The sequence below is a fragment of the Scyliorhinus torazame genome, chromosome 5, assembly GCF_047496885.1.
Source record: "Scyliorhinus torazame isolate Kashiwa2021f chromosome 5, sScyTor2.1, whole genome shotgun sequence".
NCBI classification, from domain to species: domain Eukaryota; kingdom Metazoa; phylum Chordata; class Chondrichthyes; order Carcharhiniformes; family Scyliorhinidae; genus Scyliorhinus; species Scyliorhinus torazame.
In genome coordinates, this window is record NC_092711.1 from 170137457 (window position 1) to 170156808 (window position 19352).

General features: G+C 48.1%; 2 protein-coding genes and 1 long non-coding RNA gene across 3 annotated transcripts in view; 1 reads left to right on the top strand and 2 right to left on the bottom strand.

The window, feature by feature from the left end:
• Positions 1 to 15482, bottom strand: part of LOC140420588 (uncharacterized) — a 282147-nt gene extending 266665 nt beyond the window's left edge. Inside the window, exon 1 of the transcript XR_011946462.1 lies at positions 15410 to 15482. The gene's annotated coding sequence lies outside the window, so the exon portion shown is untranslated. The remainder of the gene's footprint in view (positions 1 to 15409) is intronic.
• Positions 8 to 7413, top strand: LOC140420605 (uncharacterized). The gene is made up of 3 exons (XR_011946469.1): positions 8 to 131; positions 3776 to 4105; positions 6946 to 7413. It is a non-coding gene; the product is annotated as an uncharacterized lncRNA (long non-coding RNA).
• On the bottom strand, positions 6340 to 19338 carry LOC140420593 (uncharacterized). Its single transcript, XM_072504592.1, has 2 exons — positions 19206 to 19338; positions 6340 to 13065 (listed from the first exon to the last, which is right to left on the bottom strand). The coding sequence occupies exon 2, from the start codon at positions 12704 to 12706 to the stop codon at positions 11531 to 11533; it is 1176 nt and encodes a 391-aa protein (XP_072360693.1). The 5' UTR covers positions 12707 to 13065; positions 19206 to 19338; the 3' UTR covers positions 6340 to 11530.
• Between the last annotated feature and the right edge of the window lie 14 nt (positions 19339 to 19352).

Here is a 19352-nt window from a genome sequence, read left to right on the forward strand (position 1 = left end):
ACCTGAGGTATTGACCAATGGCAAGAGTTGGAGGACCAGAAGGATGGTCCTCCAGCTAATCAGCTCGGGCTTTGTGTGACTGCTCGATTGAACTTCACAAGGACGCAAACTTCCTCCCGTCTCCAACATCTGTGAGTAAAACATTTTCTTTTCTCCCTCTTTCCATTTCGTTTCTCATTCTCACCTTCAATTGGTCACTTGCAGCAACTGAAGGGAAAGGAAGTGAATCCAGGGAGGGTGCAGACTCTGCAAACCTTGGCCCAGGTCTCTCTCTCTCTCTTAAAGACATTGACATCCTTTGCTCCCTCAGCTTGACACATTTATTTGTCGAGATCTTCTCAGAAGCCCAAATACGACATTCATGAACCCTGCCGCTGCCCAGCTTGTAATATAATTAGGAGCCAATTTAGCTCAGCTGGTTAGTGATGCAGAGCGAGGTCAGACTGGTCCTCCCTCATGATTGTCAGATGGAGGGCAGCACGGTAGTGCAGTGGTTAGCACTGCTGCCTCACGGCACCGAGGTCCCAGGTTTCATCGCGGCTCTGGGTCACTGACCATGTGGAGTTTGCACATTCTCCCCGTGTTTGTGTGGGTTTCACCCCCACAACCCAAAGATATGCAGGGGAGGTGGATTGGCCAAGCTAAATTGTCCCTAAATTAGAAAAAATGAATTGGGTACTCTAAATTTAAAAAATAAATTGATTGTTGGAAGGATGCCCTCCAGCTTTCTCACCAAAACTTTAGATAGCAGTTTCAAGTCAACATTCAAAAGATAGATTGGCTGATAAGAGATGCGCTCCCTCGATCCTTGTCCGCTTCAGAATCAAACAGACATAAGCCTCAGAAAGAGTCAATGGCAGCATACTTGAGTCAAAGTGATAATACAAACCCACAAATAGTTCCAACAGTAAACCTCAAATCCCCTATAAAACCCACACCCACAGCCATGTGGTCCCAGCGCTTTACCTGGCTGAAGCTCCTCCATGGTCTTTGACATCGCTTCCCTAGAAAGAGTAGCATTAAGAGCCTCATGCTGGCTTTCTGAGGCTTCCGGGAGATTCAAGGAAAATAAATAATGCTCCACACTGCCAATACATCACCAGACTGCTCAGACTTGTATAATCCTGCATAGAATTCCCGAAATTCCTGTTTATTTCCTCCGTCTTCGTGACCCTTTTCCCTTTGCCAAGCCGCACAGAGAAATTCGCTCCAAAGTCGGCCTTTGTATTTGCTCGGGTTACTCCCAAACTCGTACAACTTCTGCCTCGCAATCTTTCAACTTTTCTCAACCTGCTGAGTAAATAGGGAGTCTTGCTGCGTTAACCTCCTTCAGCAATAGCTTACTCGGGCCTCCTTATAATTCTCCTCGGCCTTCGCCAAACAAACCTCCAGACAGCGCTGGTTCTCCAACACCTGCACCTCTTATTTGCAGTGTAAGAAGTATTCATCCACCTGCCCCGCCCCCGCCGCCCCCCCCCCCCGATGAGTGAAAACATCGCCCAGTGTCTTATTAACCCATGTCCACGAAGTCCTCAGTTCGGCACCAGCCCTCCTCTCTTGGCGAAGTCCATCGCATCCTCGGGCTCCTCAAAGTAATGGTGCCGTCCCTCGTGTGTGATCCACAGGTGAGCCGGATACAGCAGCCCAAACTTCACCTGCTTCTTAAACAGAATCTCTTTGACTTGCCTGTAGCCTGCCCTTCTTCTAGTCACCTCCACGCTCAGGTCCTGGTAGATGCGCATGGCACTGTTATTCCAATGGCAGCTCCGCGTACGCTTAGCCCACTGTCGCACCCGCTCCTTGTCCAGGAACCTGTGAAACCGGGCCACCATCGCTCGGGGGAGGGGGGGCGCCTCTCGCGACTGCCTCACCAGCGCCCTGTGCGCCCTGTCCACTTCCACCGGGCGCGGGAAGTCATCATCTCCCAACAGCTTCTGGAACATGCCCGCCACATCGCGGCACCGTCTCCCTCAGCCCCCTCCGGGAGACCAACGATTCTCAAATTCTGCTGATGCGACCTATTTTCCAGGTCCTCTACCTTCTCCAGAAGCCTTTTTTGTTGGTCCTTCAGCCTCTCTATCTCCGCTTCCACCACCATTTTGGTTATCCTCCTGCTCCTCCAGCGCCTTTTCCAACTTCTGGATCGTACGATCCTGGGCATCCAGCCTATGCTCAAGCCCTCGATGTCCTTCTGAATCAGGTCTAAACTGTTCCGCTGCAAAACAGTAAAGCACTCTTGAATGACCTTCAACAGATGCTCCGTCGTTGGCTGGGCTGTCTGCACCGCGGTCCGGACGTCGGCCATATTGTCCTCAGCAGCAGCTTGTACACTGCCCTTGTTTGCCCACTTCTTCAACTGTTTGCGATTCTTTCTGCTTCTTAATTCCATACACCTGTGTCTGGAGTCAGTGCCTGAGTGCCTATGCCTTCCAAACTAGCACTCAAAAGTACAAAAAAGTCAGGGAAAAAGTCCGACTGGATTGAGAGCCACCAAGTGTGCGACTTACTCCTCCTTAGCCGCCACCGGAACTTCCACCTAACCATTTTGGACACTAAGGGCAATTTATCATGGTCAATCCTCCTAACCTGCACATCTTTGCACTGTGGGAGGAAACTGGAGCACCCGTACGAAACCTACGCTGACACGGGGAGAACATGCAGATTTCCACAGACAGTGACCGAAGCCGGAATCGAACCTGGGACCCTGGAGATGTGAAGCACCGGTGCTAACCACTGGGCTACCAGGCTGCCCATCTAGAATGCCTGAAAGACGTGCGTTTGGTGAATTGAACATTCTGAATTCTCCTTCTGTGTACCCTAACGGGCGCCGAATGTGGTGACTAGGGGAGTTTCACAGTAACTTCATTGCAGTGTTTTTTTTAAAATATAGATTACCCAATTCATCTTTTAAAATTAAGGGGCAATTTAGCGTGTTCAATCCACCTACCCTGCACAACTGTGGGTTGTGTGGACAAAACCCAGGCAAACACAGAGAGAATGTGCAAACTCCACACGGACAGTGACCCCGATCCAGAATCTAACCTGGGACCTTGGCGCCGTGAGGCGGCAGAGCTAACCACTGCGTCACCGTACCGCCCCATTGCAGTGTTAATGTAAGCCGACTTGTGACAATAATAAAGATTATTATTTAAAAATTTTAGGGTACCCAATTCATTTTTTTCCCCAATTAAGGGGCAATTTTGCATGGCCAATCCACCTAGTTTGCACATCTTTTTGGTTGTGGGGACAAAACCATCACAAACACGGGGAGAATGTGCAAACTCCACACAGTGTCTGAAAGCCGGAATCAAATCTGGGACCTCGGTGCTGTGAGGCCGCAGTGCTAACCCACTGCGCCACTGTGCTGCCCCCGATTATTATTAAGAGGGAGTAGCCTCTCCAACTCTACTTTACCTTTCCATTTCTTTTCTCATTCTGAGGGGACTTTGGTGACTTGCAGCAACTGAAGCGAAAGGAAGTTTGTATGTTGCACACATTTTGAGTTTGGTATTATAGACATATTCCTGTCTGGCAGCCTGCATGGAGATTTTCAGGCCTCTGTCCAGGACAGGAAGCAGTGAGCATGGATCTGTGAATCAGCCTGAAGCAGCACCTTTCGAGATTTGGGAGGATTAGAGAAGATAAATATTACATACTGTAGAGTGAGAATGGAGGGAGAGTGTGTTGGGTGGAAATTTACAGCTTTTGGAGAATGAGAAAGGAAAGAATGTTTTATAGAAACTAGAATTGTCTGTTCTCAACTTGCATCTTACAGGATATTAGATGAAGATTTGCAGAAAAAAACAAACATCACTTCAGGATTTGGAAGAGTCACTTGGTTTATCGGGACCTGAATACGGTACACGTGACAATAAACAAATCCAATCCAATCCGGAGAACCATCACAGCAAGACACCTCTGGGGTTAAGGGTTGCCAGTCAGGCAAAGGAACACAATGGCAGTAAACACAGGAATGAAGAATCACATTGGGCTGGTTCCAGGAGAATTGAGTGACAATTTCTGCAACGTAACCATGGAGTGTGATTATTGATCGTGTTAAAGTAAAAGTAAGAAGTCTCACAACACCACGTTAAAAGTCCAACAGGTTTGTTTCGAATCACTAACTTTCAGAGCACAGCTCCTTCCTCAGGTGAATGAAGAGGTGGGTTCCAGAAACATATAGATAGATAAAGTCAATGATGCAAGACGATACTGTTGAATGAGAGTCTTTGCAGGTAATTAAGTCTTTACAGGTCCAGACAGAGCAACTGGAGAGAGGGATAATCACAGGTTAAAGAGATGTGAATTGTCTCAAGCCAGGAGAGTCGATAGGATTTTGCAACCCAACAATGCAGAATCGCCAAGCAGAAACTTATAGCTAGGTTCCGCACACATGAGTACAGCCTCAACCAAGACCTTGGATTCATGTCGCATTACATTCACCCCCCACCATCTGGCCTGGGCTTGCGAAATCCTACCAACTGTCCTGGCTTGAGACAATTCACACCTCTTTAACCTGCTCCATCTGGACCTGTAAAGTACATTTATTATTATTTCTAGTCTTTTAATATTGTACTGCAACCATGTTATATATTTTCAGTAATCTCTTATCTCAGAGGGTTGTTAATCTCTGGAATTTGTTTCCCCCAGGGTCCAGTGGAGTCTGGGAGTCATTGAATATATTCAAGAATAAGCTAGACAGAATTATTTGTTTTATTATACGTGCCCAGTCTTTTTTTCAATTAAGGGTCCCTCTCCCTTGGACATGTGCAGTTCCAGACCACCCACCCATCTGGGATAAAGCAGTTTCTCCAGCATGGGAGGATTGTGGGAGCTGCGTCCGCCATTACTTGTCCGGAGCAGTCTCCAACCTCCTGAGACTCGGATGAAAAGTGAGGGGGTGGACATTGACACCAACCTGACACAAAGTATATGTGGGTAGTCACTGGATTTGATTGTGACCCCCCCCTCCCTCCCTCCCTCGCCAAAACATAATTTTTTCATTTAAGGTACCCAATTCATGTTTTTTCCAATTAAGGGCCAATTTAGAATGGCCAATCCACCAACCCTGCACATCTTTGGGCTGTGGGGATGAGACCCACACAGACACGGAGAGACTGTGCAAACTCCAAACGCAGTGTCCTGGGGCCGGGATTGAACCTGGGTCCTTGGCGCCGTGAAGTTAGACAGAATTCTGATTGACGAGGGAGTTGAGGGGCACGGGGAACAGGTAGGAAAATGGACTGAAAGTTAAGATGAGGAGCGAATTCTTCACTCCAGGATGTGGTGAAGCTTTGGAATTCTCTGCTCCAGAGGACTGTGGAGCCTCAAGTCATCAAGTATTTTCCAGATCGAGTTGATAGGTTTCGAGATGTTGAAGTCACTAAGGGAAATGGTGCTGAGCTAGATCGGCCATTGAGCTTATTACAGGGTTGAGCAAATTCAATGGGCCAAATGGTCAACTGCAGTGCCTATTTGTACTGGAAGCTCATTGGCGCATTCACACTTGGCTGAGACCATTCAGCTGCTCTCTTTGTGGGAAAGGATTCAGTCAGTCATTCACCCTGCAGACACACCAGTGAGTTCACACTGGGGAGAGACCGTTCACCTGCTTTCGGTGTGGGAATGGATTCACTCAATTATCCAGCCTGCAGAGGCACCAGTGGGTTCACACTGGGGAGGCCATTCATCTGCTCTCACTGTGGGAAGGGATTCTGTGAATCATCCACACTGCGGAGGCACCAGCGAGTTCACGCTGGGGAGAAGCCGTTCACCTGCTCTCAGTGTGAGAAGGGATTCTGTGCTTTCTCGAACTTGCTGAGACACCAACATGGTCACAATTGATTACAGGGGTTGGATTCTGTTGTTATTGTTTCTGCTCTCAATTACATCCAGGACTGCATTGTGTTCATTCTGTCAGTTGGTCAATGGGGAGGGTCGGAGGGTTTCTTTCTGCTGGACTGGCCTTCTCATGACTGATGCTCTTGAGCCTTGTGGCAAATTTCACAAGGATCACAGAGTGAAAGGGTGTTTGGAAGGTAGATGACAGATAGTTCCTGTTTCTGTTTGGAACCCCAATGCATGCAGTTCAGATGAAGATAGGCTATGGTGGTTACATGGTTCTGTCTCAGAAGGAAACTGTCAAGCTATGAGGGGCAAGTTGATTGGGAACATACAATAAAATGTGTAATGAAACACAGGCAATCGCATTTAAGGAATTATCACATATTTACATAAAATATAGATTCCTTTAAGAAACAAAAATCCAACAGGAAAAGTGACGCAACCGTGACTATCAAGAAACATTAAAGATTCCATTAGGTCAAAGGAAGAGGCTCATTGATAGATTACAGATTTATTGCTTCACTGATTTATTGGTACCTTGAAGAATCAATGCAGTATAATTCTTAAATTCAGTATACATACAGGCAGAAATTGTTTCAGATAAAAATATGAGAATTGCTGTACAGCAACTTAATATGTGTCAGAATCTAACACAGTTTCAAGAAAAGTTGCATAAAAGCCCTCGTCATGAATAAAACATTGTTCTACAAATACATCTAGCAATGAAAACGTATCGCAGCCTCAGCAACAGAAACATTTACAAAATGTAGCAAAGCCTTAGCAACAAGCAAGGTTAATGCAGAACGCCTTATCTTCAGAGGATTGGTACACGTGGCGGGAGCATGTAGACATTTAATTAACTTGATAGACATTAATGAATCTTCAGTAAAGACCAATGCCTGGATAACAAATCATGCTCCAAGTGACAGAGTTTTCTGATTAAATCAGGAAGCCTCAGCTGAGAATTTGAAACCAATAAGGGGTTAGACCATTGATAAGAATTTCTTTAAGAATAGTTTCATGACTAAAGTTTGTTCTATATTCATGCTTTAAGAAATTCTGAACCATCTATTGATTTCCTAATATTTTCTTATTTCATAGAATTAACAGTGCAGAAGGAGTCCATTCGGCCCATCGAGTCTGCACCGGCTCTTGGAAAGAGCACCCTACCCAAGGTCAACACCTTCACCCTATCCCCATAATCCAGTAACCCCACCCAACACTAAGGGCAATTTTGGACACTAAGGGCAATTTATCCTGGCCAATCCACCTAACCTGCACATCTTTGGACTGTGGGAGGAAACCGGAGCATCCGAAGGAAACCCACGCAGACACGGGGAGGATGTGCAGACTCCGCACAGACAGTGGCCCAAGCCGGAATTGAACCTGGGACCCTGGAGCGGCGAAGCAATTGTGCTATCCACAATGCTACCGTGTTTCCCCAATGTTTTTGTTTAACTCTCTTTGTTATGTTTTGACGTATTATTTGATCTGAATTTTGAATTATTTTTATGTAAGAGAATTGAGGTGGATAATTAGCAATAAAGTTGTATTTTTGGACACCTCCAATCAACCAGATCTTGGGCTCATTTTTGAAGATAAAATAAGAGATCTTATCACTCATATAGTTGCCAAAATAAGTGTAACCCTGAGGATTGGAAACTTGTTTTAGTATTTACAAAGGAGGATCAAGAAACTCATAAAGAGAAAATAGAAGACGAGAGCAAACTGGCTAGAAACATAAAAAAACGATTGGAAAAGTTCCTATAAAATGTGAAAAGGAAAAGATTCGCAAAGACCAATGTGGGTCCATTCCAGGCAGAGACAGAAGGGTTTATGATGGGGAATAAGGAAATTTCAGCGAAACTAAACAATGTGTGTCTGTCTTCACAGAGGAAGATACAGAAATTGTCCTAAAACACTAGAGAACCAAGGGACCAGTGAGCACGAGGAACTGAAAGAGATTAGTATTAGTGAGAAAGTAATACTGGAGAAATTAATGTGGTTGAAAGTTAATAAATCCCCAAAAGCTGATGCTCTCCATCCCAGAGTGTTGAAAGAGGCGGCTGGAGAGATAGTGGGTACATTGGTGATCATCTTTCAAAATTCTATAGATTCTGGAATGGTTCCTGCAGATTGGAAGGTAGTAAATGTAACCACACTATTTAAGGAGTGAGAGAGAAAACGGGGAACCACAGACCCATTAGCTTGACATCAGTTGGAGGTAAAATGCTACAATCTATTATATAGGATGTGATAACATACAAATTAGGAGCTGGAGTAGGCCACTCGGCCCCTCGAGCCTGCTCCACCATTTAATAAGTTGATCTGATTGTAACCTCAATTCCACATTCCCCCCGATAACCATTCACCCCCTTGCTTATCAAGAATCTATTCAACTCATTCTTCAAAATATTCAAAGACTCTGCTTCCACTGCCCTTTGAGGAAGAGAGTTCCAAAGACTCCCAACTCTGAGAGAAAAAAGTTCTCCTCTGCCTTAAATAGGCAAGTTGTTACTTTTAAAGTGACTCCAATTTCTAGATTCTCCCACAAGAGGAAACATCCTTTCCACATCCACCCTGTCAAGGCCCCTCAGGATCTGATACGGTTCAATCAAGTCACCTAAACTCCATCGGACACAAGCCCAGCCCGTCCAATCATTCCTCATAAGACCAGCCTCCAATTCCAGGTACGAGTCCAGTAAACCTTCTCTGAACTGCTTCCAACACATTTACATCCTTCCTTAAATGAGAGCAAGACTATACACAGTGCTCCAGATGTGGACTCATCAATGTCCTGTATAACTGAAGCACAACCTCCCTACTTTTGTATTCAATTCCCTTTTTGTGATTCATGCTCTTGGACACCCAGATACCTCGGAGTCTCAGAGCTCTACAATCTCTCACTATTCAGATCAGAAACTGTTTTATTCTTCTGGCAACATGGACAATTTCTCATTTTCTCACATTATTCTCCATTTGGCAGATCTTTTCCCACTCACATAACCTACCTCTATCCTTTGTAGTCTCCTTATGTCCTCTTCACAGTTTACTTTCCTACCGATCTTTATACCATTGGAGCATCAGAGCAGGAGTTGGCCATTCAGCCCATCGATCCTGCGCCGCCATTCAATGCGATCATGGCTGATCATCCATTTCATGGTAGCACACTGGTTAGCACAGTTGCTTCACAGCTCCCGGGTCCCAGGTCCGATTCCCGGCTTGGGTTACTATCTGTGCGGAGTTTGCACTTTCTCCAGGTGTCTGAGTGGGTTTCCTCCCACAGTCCAAAGATGTGCAGGTTAGGTGAATTGGCCATGCTAAAATGCCCTTAATGTCCAAAAAGGTTGGGTGGGGTTACTGGGTTACGGCGATAGGGTGGGGGTGTGGACTTTGGTCGGGTGCTCTTTCCAAGGGCCGGTGCAGACTCAATGGGCCAAATGGCCTCCTTCTGCCCTGTAAATACTATGATCCTATGATTCAATGTCTTTTTCCCCACACTATCTCCATATCCATATGGGCTATTGATATTTAGAAATCTGTCAGTTGCGTGGCACGGTTGCCCAGTGGTTAGCACTGTTGCCTCACGGCACCAAGAACCTGCGTTCGATCCTGGCCCTGGGTCACTGTCCATGTGGAGTTTGCACATTCTCCTAGTGCCTTGTGGGTCTCAGATCCACAACCGAACTTGATGTGCAGCATTGGTGAATTGGCCACGCTCCACTGCCCCTTAATTAGAAGAAAATAATTTATTAAACAAAAAAAAAAGAAATCTGTCAGTCTCTGCTTGAAACACACTCAGTGACTGAGCTTCCACAGCCCTCTGGGGTAGAGAATTCCAAAGATTCACAACCCGAGGAGTAAAGAAATGTCTCCTCAGAGACCCGTCCTAAGTGGCTTCTCCCTTAGTTTGAAATTGTGTCCCCTGGTTCCAGACTCTCCAACCAGGGGAAACCTCTCACCTGCACCCACCCTGTCTATTCCTTTGTGGATTTTGTAAGTTTCAATGAAATCCCCTCTCATTCCTTGGAACTCTAGAGAAAAGAGGCCTAGTTTCCCCAATCTGTTTTCATAGGACAGTCCTGCCATACCCGGGACAAGTCTGGTCAAACTTTGTTGCTGTTCCTCTGTGGCAATACCTTTCCTAAGTAAAACTGCACACATTACTCCAGCTGTGGTCTAAGCATTTCATAATGATCGATGTCATTGAGGCACGTTGCCTGGTTCTTCTTTGGCACCGGTATGATGGTGGTCTTCTTGAAGCAGGTGGGAACCTCAGAACGGAGGAGGGAAAGGTTGAGGATGTCCGCACATGATCTGGGTGCATGGCAGGGACTCCCGTCAGGACCTGTCGCTTTCCGAGGCTTCACTTTCAAGAAGGCCAATCTGACTTTGGAGGCTGTGACGGTGGGCATGGGCGTGTCCAAGGCTGCTGGGGCAGATGACAAAGGTTTGTTGGTTTCCTGCTCGAAATAAGCATAGAATGCATTGCGTTTGTTGGGAAGGGGAAGCACTGTTGCTAAAGATTCTACTCGGCTTTGCTTTTTAGCGCATTATGTTGTTTACGCCTTGCCACAATCGATGAGAGTCCATGATTCTCGCTTAGTCTGGACAACTCTTCTGTTGTCTCTTGGTATCCCTGTTGGCTTTGCAGAGGTTGTACCTAGATTTTTTTGTACAGGTCAGGGTTGCCTGACTTGAACGCCTCAGACCAGTCGGGAGTGAATCTCCCGATTAAGCCATGGTTTCTGGTTGGGTAACGTACGTACTACCTTCTTTGACACACAATCTTCTACACACTTGCTGATGAAGCCTGTGATGGTGCTGGCATACTCGTTTCGGCTAACTGCCGAGTTCTTGAATATGGACCAGTCACGTAGGAGCTCTTTTGCCTCAGACCAGCATTTGCACAACCTTCTTAACCGGATTTTCCCGTTCAAGTTTCTGCTTGTACGCCGAGAGAAGGAGCGCCATCTTGTGGTCCGATTTTCCGAAGTGCGGTCAGGGGATGGATCATCAGGCGCCCTTGATGTTTGTGTGGCAATGGTCAAGGATGTTGGGGCCCCTGTCGGGACAGGAGATGTGTTGGTGGAATTTTGGCAGTACACACTTGAGGTTGGCCTGGTTAAAGTCCCCGGCCACGATGAACAAGGCCGCCAGGTATTCTGTTTCATTGTTATTTATAGCGGTTACAATTCATCAAGCGCCTTCTTCACTTCCGCCTGGGGTGGGATGTAGACCGCCGTGATGATGGCAGAAGTGAACTCCATGGAAGGCCGTATGGATGGCACTTCACAGTCAGGTATTCCAGGTCCAGGGATCAGTAGTTCCCCAGGGTCGCCACATCCGAGCACCAGGTGTTGACGAGGAGACAAATCCCTCCACCCACTCCAGGTTCAGTCCTGGATGTGATTAACAGCAGAATCTAACCCATCATCACTTGTGAACCCTTTGGTGTCTCAGCGTGTTGGACGACTGAGTGAATCCCTCCCCAGTGAGAGCAGGTGAATGGCTTCTTTCCAGTGTGAACTCGCTGATGTCTCCGCAATGTGGATGATGTTTGAAACCTCTTTGTCGCAGTGAGAGGAGCTGAGCGGTCTCTCCTCAGTGTGAATGCACTGGTGTTCCATCAGTACCCAAGAGCTTTGAAACCCACTCCCACAGTCGGAGCATTTAAAAGGGTCTCTCATTGGTGTGAGTGACGTTGTGGCTCAGCAAGTGATGACCGAGTGAATCTTTTCCCAGTCGGCGAGGTGAACGGGCTCTCCCCAGTGTGACCTCGCTGGTGTCTCCGCAAGTTGGATGAGGTACTAAAGCTCTTTGTGCAATGAGAGCAGCTGAACGGTCTCTCCTCAGAGTGAAAGCGCTGGTGGGACATCAGTAGCTGAGAGCTTTTGAAACCCCTCCTGCAGTCAGAGCATTTAAAGGGCCTGCTCTTGGTGTGATTGACATTGTGTTTCAGCAGGTGGGATGAATGAGCAAATCCCTTATCACACACAGTGCAGATGAACGGCTTCTCCCCGGTGTGAACTCTCTGGTGACTCTGCAGGTCGGACAACTGAAAGAATCCCTTCCCACAGTCAGAGCAGGTGAATGGCATCTTCCCGGTGTGAACTCGTTCGTGCCTCCGCAGGTGGCCAATGTTAGTGAATCTCTTTTCACACTGAGAGCAGGTGAAAGGCCTCTCTCCAGTGTGAACTCGTTCGTGTTTCCGCAGGTTGCCAATACAATTGAATCTCTTTTCACACTGAGAGCAGGTGAAAGGCCTCTCTCCAGTGTGAACTCGTTCGTGTCTCCGCAGGTGGCCAATGTTAGTGAATCCCTTTTCACACTGAGAGCAGGTGAATGGCCTCTCCCCAGTGTGAACTCGTTCGTGTTGCCGCAGGCTGCCAATGACATTGAATCTCTTTTCACACTGAGAGCAGGTGAAAGGCCTCTCTCCAGTGTGAACTCGTTCGTGTTTCCGCAGGTTGCCAATATAATTGAATCTCTTTTCACACTGAGGGCAGGTGAAAGGCCTCTCCCCAGTGTGAACTCGTTCGTGTTGCCGCAGGTTGCCAATGTTAGTGAATCCCTTTTCACACTGAGGGCAGGTGAAAGGCCTCTCTCCAGTGTGAACTCGTTCGTGTGTCCGCAGGCTGCTAATGTCAGTGAATCCCTTTTCACACTGAGGGCAGGTGAAAGGCCTCTCTCCAGTGTGAACTCGTTCGTGTTTCCGCAGGTTGCCCATTTCAGTGAATCCCTTTTCACACTGAGAGCAGGTGAAAGGCCTCTCTCCAGTGTGACTGCGTTGATGACTTTCCAGCTCGCACGGGGCTCTGAATCCCTTCCCACAATCCTCACATTTCCATGGTTTCTCCATGGTCCGGGTGATCTTGCGTCTCACCACGTTGGATGATCAGTTGAAGACTCGGCCACACACAGAACACATGTACAGTCTCTCCCTTCTGTGAATGGTGTAGTATTTGTTCAGGCTGTGTCACTGGTTAAAGTTCTTTCCACAGTCAGTGCTCTGTAACAGTCTCACACGGGTGTGTGTGTGTGTCTCAGTGCTTTTCCAGACACACTGATGTTTAAAATCTCTTGAAGCAGACAGAATAGACAAACATTTCTCCTACTAGATTCAAAGGCCAATGATCCCAAGAATTGAGTGACTCAGTCAGTTCTTGACGTGATATTTAGTTTGAGAGCTCGGCCTCAAACTCCTCTTGTTCGAACTTCCTGCAAACAGATTTTACAACAGTAATCATTGTTAGTACAGGATAGAAACTCAGAACAGACAATTCTAGTTTCTATCGAACATTCTTTCCTCTCTCTTTCCCTGAAATGCTCTAAATCTCAATCCCACACACTCTCCCTCCATTCTCACTCTGCTGTAGCTAATATTCCCCCTCCCAATTCTCCTGAAGGTGCCGATTCAGGCTGATTGACAAATCCAAGCTCACTGCTTCCTACCCTGGACAGAGAGACCTATATTCACTTACTTTCCCTCCCAATTTTCCTGAAGGTGCTGATCAACAAATCTAAACTCACTAAAACCTGTACAAGAGTAGAGAATCTCCATATAAATACATTTACTGATTAGAGATAGGGAAATTCTGAGGAAGAACTTTATTTAGTCATGGAGTGGTCATGACAGGGAACTCACTGCCCACAAGCGTTGTGGAAGTCGAGATGATCAATAATTCAAAATAATATATGAAGAAAATAAGCTTTCAGGGGAACAGGGATATCGAGGGGGAATGGCACTGACTGGATTGCTGTACAGAGAGTCGGCATTGACTTGAGTTCCCAAATGGATTCCATAAGTGCTGCAATGACTGTATCACTGGAAATATATAATGTAGGTAGAACTAATAATACATGTATTTCATTACAGAACCATCAATAATATATCTAATACATTCTATATAACACTAGATATATCTCTGTGCAATATAACATTTTTTTTTAATTCATTTACGGGATGTGGGAGTCGCTGGTTCAGCCAGCATTTATTGCCCATCCCTAGTTGCCCTTCAGAAGGTGGTGATGAGTTGCCTTCTTGAACCGCTGCAGTCCTTGAGTTGTAGGTACACACCCTGTGCTGTCAGGGAAGGAGTTACAGGATGTCGCCCCAGCAACAATGAAGGAAGGGCGATATATTTCCAAGTCTGTCTGGTGAGTGACTTGGAGGAGAACCTCCAGGTAGTGGGGTTCTCAACTATCTGCTGCTCTTGGCCTTCTAGATAGTAGTGGTTGTGGGTTTGGAAGGTGCTGTCGGAGGAACCTTGGTGAGTTACTGCAGTGTATCTTGTAGATGGTATACACGGCTGCCACTGTTCGTCGGTGGTGGAGTGTTTGAATATTCATGGAATGTGGAGCAGTCAAGCGGGCTGCTTTGTTCTGGATGGTGTAGAGCAGCATGTTGGAGCTGCACTCAACCAGGCAAGTAGTGATTATTCTGTTACATGCCTGACTTGTGCCTTGTAGATGGTGGAGAGGCTTTGGGGGTCAGGAGGTGCGTTAGCCGCTGTAGCCTTTGGCCTGCCCTGGTGGCCACCATATTAATATGGCTAGTCCAGTTCAGTTTCTGATCAATGATAACCCTCAGGATGTTGGTTGTGGAGGATTCACCAATGCTAATGTCAAGGGGCAGTGGTTAGATCCTCCTTGGTAGGAGATGGTCGTTGCCTGGCACTTGTGAAGCACAAATGTGATTTGCCACTTATCAGCCAACATCTGGATACTGTGCAGGACATGCTGCATTTGGACATGGACTGCTTCATTATCTGGAGTCATGAATGGTGCTAAAGATTGTGCAGTCATCCACAAACATCCCCACTTCTGGCCTTATGATGAAAGGTAGGTCATTGATGAAGCAGCTAAAGATGGTTGGGCCTAGGAGTGTGCCCTGAGGAACTCCTGCAGCTGAGATGATTGACCTCCAACCACTACAACCATCTTTTTTTGTGCCAGGTATGACTCCAACCAGCGGAGAGTTTCCCCCGATTCCCACTGACTCCAGTTTAGCTGGGGCTCCTTGATGCCATAGTCGGTCAAATGCTGCCCTGATACCAAGGGCAGTCACTCTCACCTCTGGCATTCACCTCTTTTGTCCATGATTGAACCAAGGCTGGAATGAGGACAGGAGCTGAGTGACCCTGGTGGAACCCAAACTGAGCGTCCGTGAGCAGGTTTTGCTGAGTAAGTACCACTTGATAGCGCTGTTAATGACCCCTTCCATCACTTTGCTGATGGTGGAGAGTATTCCGACAGGAAAGTAATTGGTTTGGTTTGTCCTGTTTACTGTTCCCTTTAATGTCAGCCATCTCCTGGGGAAACCAGCCCTTTAAATGTGAACATTAGGAAAGAGACCATCATTTTAGCCAGACAAATAAATGTGTCAAGCTGAGGGAGCAAAGGATGTCAATGTCTTTCAGAGAGAGAGACCTGGGCCAAGCTTTTCAGAGTCTGCACCCTCCCTGGATTGACTTCCTTTCCCTTCAGTTGCTGCAAGTGACCAATTGAAGGTGAGAATGAGACAAGAAATGGACAGGGGGAGAAAAGAAAGTGTTTTACTCACAGATGTTGGAGACAGGAGGACATTTCAGTCTGTGTGAAGCCCAATCTCCTTTCACATAAAGCCCGCGCTGATTGGAGGACCAGCGTCCTTCCGGTCCTAACTCTATCCATTAGCCAACACCTCACAGGAAGGTCAGGGGCTGGGCTTTCCTCCACACATGCGCAGCTTCCCCTCACCCTTGGACATGCGCAGTACCTGATCACCCGCCCGTGCGGCGGATAGAGCGGGTTCCCCAGCGCGGGGGATTGTGGGAGCTAAGGCCGACACTGTCCAAACTCCTGGGGTGAAAAGTGGAGGAGGCTTGGGCGGTTGTGTGCGAGCTTGGTGTCCGCCCCCGGGCCGATTCGAAAGGCAGGCCGCCTCTGGGAGCTTCCTGGATGGGGTGAAACAGCAACTCGGCGCCCATTGCTCCTGGTCCCTGAGGGAAGGGGAGAAGACCGGTTTCGGAGTACTGAGACCAGTCGTGTTTCAAGTCAGCGGTTGAGCTGCGGAGACGCTGCTTCGGACTGCGAGGTTTACTGTCGGCGGTTTTGAGTTCGCCCAATGGAGGACGAAGGAATGGAGGAAGGATGGCAGCTGGATTGGCTGCTGGAAGCGGCGGGTCGGAACCGGGAGTGGATACCCGATGGGCGGCCCGCGGCCTGCAGCCCGGGGTGGGTTGCTGCCGTTCCTGGGGTCTCCGGGGGTTCGGCCCCCCTGGACGCCCTGTGGGCGGTTGGGACTGACTCTGGGACTTTCCTCCCCGTTGTCGACTGTTGCCAACATTGGAGTGACTCTGGCTGCTGCCATTGGAGGACTTTGAGGACATGTTGTTCCTCGTGAAATTTCGGCAAGAGCGCCGGTGCTGTGTTATGGAACTTGCAAAATTAATGGACTTTTTCTGCAGACTTTTTCTATGTATAATGAGGGATTTGCTTTCTTGTTTTCCTTGCTTTTGTTTTATTTAGTAGCCTATAACATTTAACACATTTCGGTCCTCCGGAATGGTATTTAGTAATTGTGGTGGAACGCTGGTTAGTGCAGAACTGCTCTCCCTCCGAATGGTCCTGTGCCCTCGGGCGGGTCCAGGAGAGGGGAACCCTCTCTCCTCCGCCGCGCCCGGGTCTGGCTCTCCGGGGGGTCTGTGCTCTCAGCCAAGGGGGGGCCTTTCCCCCGGGGTGTCGGCGGCAGGGCGGGGCGAACGGGGGTGGGTGAGCAGGGATTAGTGTTCGGTGATGGATTCTACCCCGTTAAACCATTTCTGGGGTAAATTAAGGCCTGGTGCCTGGTGATTGGGTTTTGATATGATACTGTTAAAAAGAATTGAGGCCCTGTGGGTCATATTTGTAACTGGAGCGGCCGTATTGTATCGGGGCCTTGTGCCTCGCGACTGCTTGTCTTTTGTGTTTAGAGTCGTTACCTTGAAACGTGCCTGTGTCGTGTGTTGTACTTTTGGGTTTTATTTCTCTTTTCTTTACTTTATTTTGGAGTGGTCGTATGGTTTCGGGGCCTTGTGCCTCGCGACTGCTTGTGTATGTGTTTGGAGGTTGATGCCTCGATGTAATTGTGCTTTGTGTCTCCTTGTTTCTTTTTACTTTTAAAACAGTCGTTTGGTTTCATGGCCTTGTGCCTTACGACTGTTCGAGTTATGAACCTGTTTGATTGTTACCTGAACTACACGTAGGGCCTGTGCCTTGCGGCTGGTTGTGATAAATGACTGGTTAATTGGTATTTGGAAATGTATCTCGGCCCTGCGCTTTGCAGCTGTTTGTGTTCAATGACTGTTACAACGTTGTCGTGAAATGTAATTGGGCCTGGCGCCTCACAGCTGTTTTGTGGTCAGTGATCGTTTAATCGTTAATGTGAAGTGTAATTGGGCCTTGTGCCTTGCAGCTGTTTCGTGTTCAGTGACTGTTGAATCGTTAATGTGAAGTGTAATTGGGCCTTGTGCCCTGTAAATGAGTCTGTGTTGAAAATTGTGACGACATTAAAAGAGGTACTCCCAGATGTTGGAGACACAGGAGGATGTTTCAGTCTGTGTGAAGCCCAATCTCCTTTCACATAAAGCCCGCGCTGATTGGAGGACCAGCGTCCTTCCGGTCCTAACTCTATCCATTAGCCAACACCTCACAGGAAGGTCAGGGCTGGGCTTTCCTCCACACATGTGCAGCTTCCCCTCACCCTTGGACATGCGCAGTACCTGATCACCTGCCCGTGCGGCGGATAGAGCGGGTTCCCCAGCGTGGGGGATTGTGGGAGCTACGCCGACACTGTCCAAACTCCTGGGGTGAAAAGTGGAGGAGGCTTGGGCGGTTGTGTGCGAGCTTGGTGTCCGCCCCCGGGCCGATTCGAAAGGCAGGCCGCCTCTGGGAGCTTCCTGGATGGGGTGAAACAGCAACTCGGCGCTCATTGCTCCTGGTCCCCGAGGGAAGGGGAGAAGACCGGTTTCGGAGTACTGCGACCAGTCGTGTTTCAAGTCAGCGTTTGAGCTGCGGAGACGCTGCTTCGGACTGCGAGGTTTGCTGTCGGCGGGTTTGAGTTCGCCCAATGGAGGACGAAGGAATGGAGGAAGGATGGCAGCTGGATAGGCTGCTGGAAGCGGCGGGTCGGAACCGGGAGTGGATACCCGATGGGCGGCCCGCGGCCTGCAGCCCGGGGTGGGTTGCTGCCGTTCCTGGGGTCTCCGGGGGTTCGGCCCCCCCTGGACGCCCTGTGGGCGGTTGGGACTGACTCTGGGACTTTCTTCCCTGTTGTCGACTGTTGCCAACATTGGAGCGACTCTGGCCGCTGCCATTGGAGGACTTTGAGGACATGTTGTTCCTTGTGAAATTTCGGCTGGAGCGCTGGGGTCATGATGTGGAACGTGCAAAATTAATGGACTCTTTTTTTTATGGACTTTTCTATGAGTACTAAGGGATTTTGTTTTCATGTTTTCTTTGCCTTCGTTTTCTTTAGCAGCCTATGACATTCAACTCATTTCGGGTTTCCTTGAAATGGTAATTAGTAATTGTGGTGGAACGCTAGTTGGTGCGAAACTGCTCTCCCTCCTAATGGTCCCGAGCCTTTGGGCGGGGTCCAGGAGGGAGGAACCCTCTCTCCTCCGCCGCGCCCGGGTCTGGCTCTCCGGTGGTCTGTGCTCTTAGCGAGGAGGGGCCTTTCCCCCGGGGTGTCGGCTGCAGGGCGGGGTGAACGGGGGTGGGTGAGCGGGGATTAGTGTTCGGTGATTGATTCTATCCTGTTAAATCTTTTCTGGGGTGAATTGAGGCCTGGTGCCTGATGATTGGGTTTGATATGACACTGTTAAAATGTATCGAGGCCCTGTGGGTCATACTTGTTGCCGAAGCGGCCGTATTGTATCGGGGCCTTGTGCCTCGCGACTGCTTGTCTTATGTGTTTAGAGGTCGTCACCTCGAAATGTACTTGTGTCTTGTGGTTTTTTTGTTCCTTTTTTCTTTGGAATGGTCGTTTGGTTTCGAGGCCTTGTGCCTCACGACTGTTCGTGTGATGCGACTGTTCGATTGTTACTTGAACTATGTGTAGGGCCTGTGCCTTGTGGCTGGTTGTGATAAGTGACTGGTTAATTGGTATCTGGAAACGTATTTCGGCCCTGTGCCTTGCAGCTATTTGTGTTCAATGACTGTTCCAACGTTATTGTGAAATGTAATTGGGCCTTGTGCCTTGCAGCTGTTTTGTGTAAAGTGACTGTTTAATCATCAATTTGACGTGTGTTTAATCGTCAATTTGAAGTGTAATGAGGCCTGGAGCCTTGTAAATTGGTTTCTGTAATAATTGTGACGACAATAAAAGAGTTACTCACAGATGTTGGAGACAGGAGGAAGGTTCAGTCTGTGACGTCCAAGCTCCATTCACACAAAGCCCGCGCGGATTGCCTTGGAGGACCAGAGTCCTTCCGGTCATCCAACCCTTCCCATTGGTCAACGCCTCAGCAGGAAGGTCGAAGGGT